This window comes from Eptatretus burgeri, chromosome 2, assembly GCF_056783735.1.
Source record: "Eptatretus burgeri isolate ZD-2024b chromosome 2, Ebu_testis_v1, whole genome shotgun sequence".
NCBI lineage: Eukaryota > Metazoa > Chordata > Myxini > Myxiniformes > Myxinidae > Eptatretus > Eptatretus burgeri.
In genome coordinates, this window is record NC_140962.1 from 142,508,985 (window position 1) to 142,519,405 (window position 10,421).

Below are 10,421 nucleotides of genomic sequence, written 5' to 3' on the forward strand. Positions count from 1 at the left end.
CCCCAGCCTTCCATAATGCTCATTGATCAGTTGTTTTTATCATTATAATTGATTTTTTTTTTTGTAAATCATTCATCAGGCAAGTTTCCAAATGATGCAGCACTGCGCAAGCAGTGAGTGTGCTTCATATATGAAAGGCATGCAAAAATTAACCAAATGTCCCTGCTTCGTTCGTGACATGTTGCGAACATTTCAGCATAGTGTATTCATTTTAGCAACTATTAGACAAAGATCCTCTACTTTTACAAACATTTCTAATTTCAGTTCATGAGAAGAATAAAACAGTGAAGAATCTTTATCATTGACTTGGTTGTTAAGTTTTATTTCAACACCAAATTCATGTCTTTATTCTTTACAATCTGAACTCATGACCTGCAAAGTGTTTGTTCGCTGCATAAAAGACCATTTCTCTGTCTTGCTGTAGCCAGACACCAACATCTCAGATTCTAACTTTGTGGACTTCACATTATGACTTTTTAAATGTATGAAAGAGGATTTAAATATTGTTTGACTTGCATTTCTGGTCCATAATGCTCCTTTATCATAACTAAATTAATGATGTGTAATTGCATGTTCTGTATTATAAGTATGTGTAAAATAATGAATTGTGGGTGTTACTTTCTGGAAATCGATATTTTGGATTCCTGTTGGACATGATGAGACAAGATCACAAGGCCTGCTGCTCTCACATTGCAGAGGTTGGTGGACCCTCTGCTATTCCCCACTTCTCCTCCAGTCTCGATCCCTCTGCTCTCTCAGATCTCCAACAATCCCTTATTCATTGAGGATGAATCGTTCTCACAGGAACCCCTTCCGTCCATCTCCCCAAAATCTCAACTTATTTCAAATATCCGCTCTTTTATCCGATTTGTGGAACTGCTTTCCAGAGATGATTTTAATCCCAACTTTCCTTCTAGGGGCTACAACTAGGTATTGCACCAGCATACTGTCATCCCCCATCACTTCGTGCAAATATTTCTACTCTTGTTACCCCAACCTCTCCCAAACCTCATGGTTTCGGGTGATGATATTTCTTCCCCTCCTCTCATTTTTTTTTCCTGTTCATTGGTTATCTGTTATGTACACCTGTTGCCTCACTGAAAGGTAGTTTGCTTTATAGTGTTTGTAACCTCACACTTCCTTGAACCATAATTTGGTGCACAACAAAACATTGCAACTTGTTCCTTTCCTCGAATTTTCTCTTCCTGTTTCACTTTCACATTTGTCACATTTTGTCTTCCCTTGTTATTTTCTTGATAAAACATTCACTTTGTTTCACTCACTCTGCATCTTCTCCAAGAAGTCCTTGTTGAGCTTGATGAGCATGTCTGAATTCTTCTTCTCCTTTGAAAAGTCCTGAACTGTGAGCGGTGTCGTCTTCACGGATTTAAAGTCTGACACGGACTCGAGCCTTGGAAGAAAAAGGAAAAACCAGTTAAAGAAAATTTTGGAGGAGAGAATATTGTTAAAAAATATTACATTTTTTTTAACATCAAAACAAATTTGCTGTAAATGAATGCAAAATAATTAGAAAATAGATTTAGTATATTTTGTATTGATCTGTATTTTTTATTAAGAAGTCTAGATTCTGGAGAAGCTCAGTCAATGAGTATAAAGGAAACAGGTGGACAAAAACTATGGACAGTATGGAAATAGAAGGTCGGTGAAGGTTGAATAGAATGGAGGTGTGCTTGGGAGAAACAGTTATTGAAAGATGAAAGGAAGAGCATGAGGCAAGCAACAGACACAGGGGGTCAGTCGGTCCTGGACTCGGCTTCCTGAATAGTGATGGAGAGAAGAAAGGACAAGTTCAAAAGTGAGGGGATAGAAAACGGTCTGTCTTCAGTGGGCAAGACATGGGTGAGAATAATCCAACAACTCTTTGCAGTGGGCAGAAAGGAGACCCTGGACTCAGCCTCTTGCCAGGGGATATAAATAACATGAAATTTTTTGAAATCAACCATTTAAAAGGAAGCAATAGGGAATTGAAGACAGATGAAGGAATGAAAGAATGGAGATGAGCAATGAGCTAACACCTGTGAGCTCTAACCAGGTGTAAGCTTCTGAAGAATGCCTGTGAGCTGAAACATCAGGGATCCTATGTACGTGTGTGTGTGTGTGTGTGTGTTGGGGGGGGAGAGGAGGGAGGAGTTGTAATAGTTCCAATGTGGAGGCACAGAAGAAAGGAGAGGCTCAGAAGTGATGGGAGAGAATACCACCTGGTTTCAGTGGGGAAAACATGGATGAGAACAATCCAACAATGTGTTTACAGTGGAACAATACCATTTGCAGAAGTAAGGTTTGTTACATGGAAAACGCTAAATGGTAAAAGTAAAGCAGAGGGAGCGAGGAGAGAAGCAGACCTAAGGCATTTTTTAGTAGGCCGAATCAAAATGGCAGCTCAGACTCCCTGCGAGGTGAAGTTGGGCTGACCAAGGATAAGCCTTTCATGAAGGTTCGCCGTTAATTATCTCCAAAAGGGGTGTTCAAATTTACCCAAATACCCAGTTTTCATCCATCTACTCCCTTGGAGTTCCGTCAGTATGCATGCAAAGTTTTGGGTCACAAGGTTTCATGGTTTTGGAGTTAAGGAGGACACACACACACACACACACACACACACACACACACACACACACACACACACACACACACACACACACACACACACACACACACACACACACACACACACACACACACACACACACACACACACACACACATTTATTGTTATAGAAGACTATCAGGGGTACCCAGCGTTGCTTGGTGCTGTTCTAATCCTGTTGGCATTTGAAGGAATATATATTTTCTTTTTTTGTGGGGGGGTGGGCAAAACACATTTCCCTACACTCACAAAGGAACGGGGTCAAGGATCATTTAATATTGCCTTTTGCATAGCTACAGAGGCTTCGGCCAACTTTTTAATTTTTTTTTTCAAAATTTAAATTTTATTTATTTTTGACAAACACTTCCCAGCACTCATTGATTAACCTCTGAAAGCTTGAGCAAGGAACACAACATTAAGGAAATAAAAAACAGCAGCAACAAAAAACAACAAATGGACTAAGAATAATCGGAAGGGAAGTTTGTCTGCTTTCTTTGCCTTGTAAGAAGCCAGTAGTGGAATTTCTTTTGTGGAGAATCTATATCTTAAATAAATATATAAATCTGGAATTCATAAAAACAAAACACAATTTTTACAAGAGGTGACAATACATTGTGGCCACCCTGTACATACCAATCACTCGGCTTTCCATTCTTCTTGACCATTTCGAAAATATGGGAATTTTGTGTTTAGTTCTGCAGTGAATTTACACTTTCGCTTTGGTATTGTGTTTGGGGGTCGTAAAATAAAATATCAAACAAGGAGAAAAGACACAAAATGCTATAGTTCCCGTGGTTTTAGTAATTTTGCGATATGGATTTTAAGGGCAAGCCAATATTTGCAAGATTTATGTGTATGCGCAACTGACTTGAGTGGTCATGTGACATGGAAGATTGCGTGTGATTGGGTTATTCGGTCATGGATATTAATGATGTGGGCAAGGTGTTTTATTGTGTAATATAGTTGATCACGTGACATGTATGATGTTTTTGATTGGGAATGCAAATTTCGCACAGAATATAGGGATTCAATGTTCATACATTTTGGGGAGACATATTGAATTATACAAACAGTACAACATTGAATAAATAGTTATACACATCAACAAAATTGCCGCCACTCAGCAATCTTTGATCAGAACGCAAAAAAAAAATGAACAACAATGGCCACCAGTTGGCTATCTTTGATCAGATTGCAACAAAAGAAATGAACTGGAATGACCACCAGTTGGCCATCTTTGGTCGGATTACAAAACAAAATCTTCTACACATGTACACTCTCATGTATCATCTTTGTGGCAAGTTTGAACAAAATCGGTCCATGCACAGAGGTTCACACAATTTTTTTTGTTTGGTTCAACAATGAGTACCAGCAGAAATTGTTTGGAACTCAGGGAAACAAAAATGTCAGCTTCGAGCATGCTCTTCTGCTTTCCCAAGCGCCTCTCAACTTAGTATTCATCTTACTCCTCTGTAAGCACTATCTTAGAACGTCCGCTCCAGATGAGACACTCTCAAGCCGCTCTGTTTTTTTTGTTCCAGACGCTCCTGAACCTCCTCTTCTTCTGCCTTGCTCACTTGTTCTCTTTAGATCTACTTTTTTATCTTACAAGTTATAAACCTACAATATAACTTGTAAATTAATATGGAAAAGGCAAAGCCTTGAAGCGAACGTAGAATTCTTCTTACATTTGCTTCTGACTTTACATAAAACTTGTTCACAACTGTATACTTGCCAACTATACCGTGGTACATGTAAGCGCCGTGCAGCTGATGATTATGATGCAATTTCCGGTTACTTTGGCCTGGATTCGGGATCAGCGATCAAATAATGTAAATCACGATTAAAAAATATTTTTTGATGATGCGGGAGATATCTTTATTAAAATTAACTTTGGGAAAAAAGAATTGAATAAAGAAATAAATAAACGATCACTTCTGGTCAAGAATAAGATAAATTAAAAGTTCCGGAAAGAGTTTCAAAATCACTCCCGGTAATGTTAAATACAAAATAAACACTTCCTGTCATGAAAAAAACCACTTTCGGAAGTATAAAATTAACTTTGGGAAAGAAAAAAAAATTGAATAAATAAATAAACACTTCCGGTCATGATCTCCCGGCATGCATCATTCCCCATGACAAAAACCGGAAACAAAAAAAAAAACAGAAGCAAAAAAAAAAACCGGAAGCAAAAGGGTCATAGGCAATGACACGGATTCACAATTGCCAGGGTATTGTGTTGTTTTTGTTGTTTCCTATTCTCTCATGTGCACACGTTAAGTAATATTCACAAGATAGAAATAAAACCCAATCGTGTTTATACACCGCACAGCGTTTAAAAACAACCGGAAGCAAAAGTTCATATCCAACGACATGGATTCCAAATAGCCAGGGGTATTGTGTTGTTGTTGTTGTTGTTGTTGTTGTTGTTGTTGTTGTTGTTGTTGTTGTTGTTTCCTATTCTCTCATGTGCACGCGTTAAGTATGAAGCTCACTGCGTTCGCTATAATGTTATCATTTATAAACTTAATTTTTAAATCGCAGTATCTCAATTATCAGGATTATCACGGAACAATCTTACCTACACTAACTGAGAAAACCTCCTCTTCTTCCTCTTTGCTCATGTGTTCTACTGAGATCTATTTTTATTTTAATCTTATAAGTTATAATGTAACTTATAAATTATAATGTTATCATTCATAAACTTAATTTTGTCCACTTAAATGTTGAAATCACATTGCAGTTTTTCAACTTATCTGAATTATCACGGAAGAATCTTTCCTACACAAGCTAAGAAAACCGTTCATCAAAAACCTCTGTTGAGCAAATATATTTTTGAGCTTTCGGAGCATCTTTGAAGTACGCATTTTTAATTTTTTTTTATTTTTTACCGTGCATGATTTCCTGAGTACGGTTATGTGAACCCCTGTCCGTGCATGTCCGAGAAATGGTTGGGAACACATTGAAGTAACAAAATGGCTGCCAGTCGGCCATGTTGGATCTGATCTCGAAAGAAATGACATGCATATGTCAGCTATTATCATTTGTGTGCCAAGTTTGAACAAGATTGGTGAATACATGTCCAAGAAATGGTTGGGGACGTATTCAATATCGGGTTTTTTTTTTACAACTAAAATGGCCGCCGGTTTACCAGTCAGCCATGTTTGATCAGATCGCAAAATAAAGTGAGCTGCATGTGTGTGTCATCATGTACTGTGCTTGTGCTAAGCTTGAACAATATCAGACCATGCATGTCTGAGAAACGATTGGGTACACGTTTAAGTAACAAAATGGCTGCCAGTCGGCCATCTTGGAGCTGATCTCGAAAAAAAAAAGACATATGTAAGCCATCATTCGTTATCTTTGTGCCAAGTTTGAACAATATCCATAAATGCATGTCTGAGAAATGATGGAGAACATATTCAACACCGTTACTTTTTCAACTAAAATGGCCGCCAGTCTGCCATGTTTAACCAAATCGTGAAACAAAATGATGTGCTTATGTAAATGATCATGTGTTGTATTTCTGCCAAGTTTGAATAAAATCGGTCTATACATGTCCAAGATATATGCACGGATGGACGAGACCCAATCAATAAGCCCCAGTTTTGGACTAAATCCTATGGGAGCTAATAAAGATCTCTTGAAGAAAGTCAATCACACTCTCACTCTCTCTCTCTCTCTCTCTCTCTCTCTCTCTCTCTCTCTCTCTCTCTCTCTCTCTCTCTCTCTCTCTCTCTCTCTCTCTCTCTCTCTGCGAGGTTGGACAGGAAGTGGATGCGTGAGTGTCGATTTTCAAATACACTTGTACTAAACTGTCCTGGTCCAAACATTACATAACTGTATTTTATCATCATAAGAAAATGTACAAAAATGGTTGAACCATTTAAATAAGGTTAAAAAAGTATTCCAAATCTTTAAATTTATCCCTTTGAAAATGCAAAAGCAAAAAAAAAAAAAAATGGCAAAAAATAATAATTGCGAAAGCAGATGAATGGTAACCTCACAGAAAAAAAAAACATCATGGGGACTATAAGTTTAACATTTCAATGAACATCTTTTTTGTGACGTGAAAAACAATTCTATAAGGTGAGGATTCTAAATATCTTTAAATATTTGAAGCATGATTGTGACAAAAATATGAGGATGTGTCAGATAATGTGCTGAACACATCAATGCAGACCAACCTTTTTAGCAGGTCATTGCAGCCCTGAAAATGAAGAAAACAAAGCATGAGATCAAGATATTTGAATGAATTAACGTTTCTTTTAATTTAATGCGCTCAAACATTTGATGAAGAGTCACACTTGATGAAAAGAACATTTGATGAAGAGTCACACTTGATGAAGAGAACATTTGATGAGGAGAACGCTCAAACAAGCACGACAATGCAAGGGAGTGCTAGGTACCACTTAACAACATGGTGGTCTGTTTGTAAACAATGCCATTGTGGTACTCGAGAAACTGCTGTCATTTCCAGTTTTACTGGATCCTCAAGTGACACTTCTCCAAACAAATTAATAGTGTTTTCAGCGGCTACAGTGCACGACGGTAACGAAATGGGGGAGTCAGAAGGAGGGGTCCCCCTGCCAAGCTTATCTATGGACCTGTTGCTGTGCATTTTGGGGGAGGGGAGAGGGTTTGCATGTTTGTGGATCTTGAAGATTTAGGATGAAAAGTAGAAGTAACAATAAAAGTATGAAATACACATTTACATCTGTTTTTTGAGCACAGTAATAAACTTTGGCACCAAGAAAAAGCTTGACATTATAAGCGCCCCCTTTTATTAGTTAAATTATTTCAAAGAAACGTAGTAAAGGCGGTCGGATTAAATGTTTAGAACACACCACAGCAAGCAGCATCGAGAATCAACAATTTGCAGGGGCTAAACTTGCTCGGTCATCACTATTGGCTTCACAATTTCCATTTGCAATGCCCCCCTCCATCCTTAACCCACACCCCCCACTTTTAAGTAGCCATGATTGTATTCATATGAATATCATTGAATCATTCAAGACCAAAGTGTGTGGAATAGTTATTTGAATGTCATTCATATTAACATTCTCCTGGTGGTTGCACACAGGTCACTTTGACTAACTTGACTGACCCTGGTCAGTTTGACGACCTCGATAAACATAGCACTGGATAAACCAAGAAATTCACAATGATCCAGCACTTTTTGAAAGCCATGCTGTCATGGTACTTGGAGGTCCCCGTGAGCATCCCTTGAATATAATATATTTGAGCAGAACAATTGGAAACCCAGTGTCCTAGTAGTAGCGCTGTATCACTGGGTCAGAGCCCATGACATGAACTCACTGCCATCCCTAACCATCAGTGTGATTAAAAACAGTCTCATTTTATGCATGATGGAAATGCATTCACTCACCTTTCTGGTTCATTTAATTAACCATTTTTGAAGCTTTGTAATATACATTGTACCTTTTCATTGACCATGACACGTAACAGGCCCTCAACTCATGAAGGTTTATACTTAAGGAATGACAGACTTCCCCTGAACTATATATTTTAAACATTACAACTTCCGCACAACGTTTACGATAAAACACACCTGTAGAAAAGAATTGGCCTCCAGCTCCAGGAATGCTGTTTGCAGCTTTGAGTTTGCTTGACGTAGAGACTCCATCTGCTGCTCCAGTTTCTCTCTCTGCTTCCTAAGCAGAGAAAGCTTCTTCATTTTCCTTTTGTTGATGTGACTCTTCATCAGATCCACAGATTCATTCACAAATTGGCACACCTCCCTTCGCCTATTCTCCAACATGACCTCAGCATCTCTGCATGAACGCTAGGGAAAAAACATCATTGATTGAATTATTTTTTTTAAATATCAGAAGAAACTTCTGGAGAAAATGTAAAAAACTAACAAATGGTACAATGGATTATTTATTGCTGGATAGGATGAGATTACTAGTTCCAGGAGTGAGTTTTGAAGGAAAAATGAAGTAGAATTTGCAATTTATTGAGTCCAGGAATCAAATGGGAGATTTCAATCTCTAACAAGTATAAAGTAGCATTTAAATATTTCATTTTTTTTCTTCAAAATTTACAAACATGGAAGATCAAATTGAAATTACAAAATATAATTTGAAGCAAATGCAATAATGGATATGCCTGTATCCACATTAGATGTAAACCTGCAGCTTGGTTTGAATTCAAAGGTTGCATGAAAAGTTAAAGGTCAGATAAGACAGAAAGAGAGCATGATAGAGAGAAAGAGAGGAAATTCAAAAAACGAGTGACAGACAACATGAGATGTTTCGAACTCGATTTATGGTTTGTAAAAATGATACTCAAAATGCAGGTGATCTTTGACCTGTTGAACCCAAAAATTCAATCAGTTCATCAACATCAAGAAGGGCAAGATTCACCAGCCCAAAAGGGAGAACAGTACTTGAACTAGAACGGGCACTCATAGAGCGCATACCTTCGCCGCCACTACTTTTTTTGTTCTTGGTATGAGTGTGGGAAACTGGTTTCATATGAATGGTCTTATGACACAAACCACATATCTATAATGTCATGACCCCCCCCCAGACTTTCGGGGGCTACGGACTAAACAACAATCAACTCACGTCGTTTTGGCAAGTCTTCACTCGCAAGCTCGGTGAATACAACGTTTCAACAAGAGAAGGTAATCTCATTTGATGCTGGTTTCATGCAAATCGAATAAGAATTGACTAAGTTATGCCGAAAACCGCATATTTTTCAAGGGCGTGACCCCCCCCGGACATTTTACCCCAACCGGTGACGTGTTATGACGTCATTGTGTCACAAGATTGGGCATTAACTTCTGAACATTTTGGTGCTGGGTTCATGTAAAGCGGACAAGAATTGACCGCGTTATGGCAAAAAACGCATATTTTTCAAGGTCGTGACCCCCCTGACCTTTGACCCCTAACCGGTAACAAGAGTATGGGCGTCATTATGTCATATTGCATATCACAAGATGAGGCGTTGAATTCTGAACATTTTGGCGTTAGTTGCATGCAAATTGAATAAAAATTGACCGTGTTATCGTAAAAAGACGATTTTGACCTTTTCTTGACCTTGACCTTTGACCCGAACGATCCCAAAATCTAATCGAATGCTTCCTGGCTAATAACCAATCATCCCACCAATTTTCATGCAATTCGGTTTAATACTTTTTGAGTTATACGAATCACAAGATTACAAACAAACAAACAAACAAACAAACAAACAAACAAACAAACAAACAAACAAACAAACAAATAAATAAATAAATAAATACATACATACATACATACATACATACATACATACATACATACATACATACATACACGCCGACCAAAACATAACCTTTCGCAGAATGCGAAGGTAACAAGCTGTGAAAGACCTCCTTGTAGGTGTCATAAGTTCAGATTGGGATGTTGTGGATTGTCAAAAGTTCAGAAAATTCATTTTGGGAGTTTATGTTTACTTGCAACTTAACATCAGATCTGTTGATGCTGGGAAGGCAATGGCAAACCACCCAGTATAACCTTAGCCAAGAAACTGCTTCAGCAGCACCGGTGCACTTTAAAGAGTATGGCAAATCAAAATGGTCTCATAATAAAGGTTTGTTTTAAATTTGTGGACAAAAGCTCCAACGATAGAGCAGACAATCTGCCACCCAGACGCATTGGCGGGAACAATTGTCTGGGTGGCAGATGGATGGTTCTTCTTTGCGGATTATGCGGTTTTACCATGTGAGACATAATCCGCGGCGATACTCACCATAACAGTTAGGAGGTGTGTCTGATGTATAAACGATGAATGTGGTCATCATTTG

At 38.2% G+C, this 10,421-nt stretch overlaps 1 protein-coding gene and 1 long non-coding RNA gene across 3 annotated transcripts in view; one reads left to right on the plus strand and one right to left on the minus strand.

Annotated features, from left to right (window-relative positions):
* The window catches only part of LOC147033380 (uncharacterized), a 44,996-nt gene that overhangs the window by 28,284 nt on the left and 6,291 nt on the right, over positions 1–10,421 (plus strand). The window contains exon 2 of the long non-coding RNA XR_015051244.1: positions 9,164–9,260. This is a non-coding gene — a long non-coding RNA (uncharacterized LOC147033380). The remainder of the gene's footprint in view (positions 1–9,163; positions 9,261–10,421) is intronic.
* LOC147033381 (tripartite motif-containing protein 14-like) overlaps positions 1–10,421 on the minus strand; it is a 29,018-nt gene that overhangs the window by 8,121 nt on the left and 10,476 nt on the right. For both annotated transcript variants that reach the window (XM_085854228.1, XM_085854239.1), the window contains 3 exons: positions 8,181–8,414; positions 6,796–6,818; positions 1,284–1,411 (listed from right to left, as the gene is read on the minus strand). In XM_085854228.1, coding sequence (XP_085710354.1) covers positions 1,284–1,411; positions 6,796–6,818; positions 8,181–8,414 — 385 coding nt within the window. The remainder of the gene's footprint in view (positions 1–1,283; positions 1,412–6,795; positions 6,819–8,180; positions 8,415–10,421) is intronic.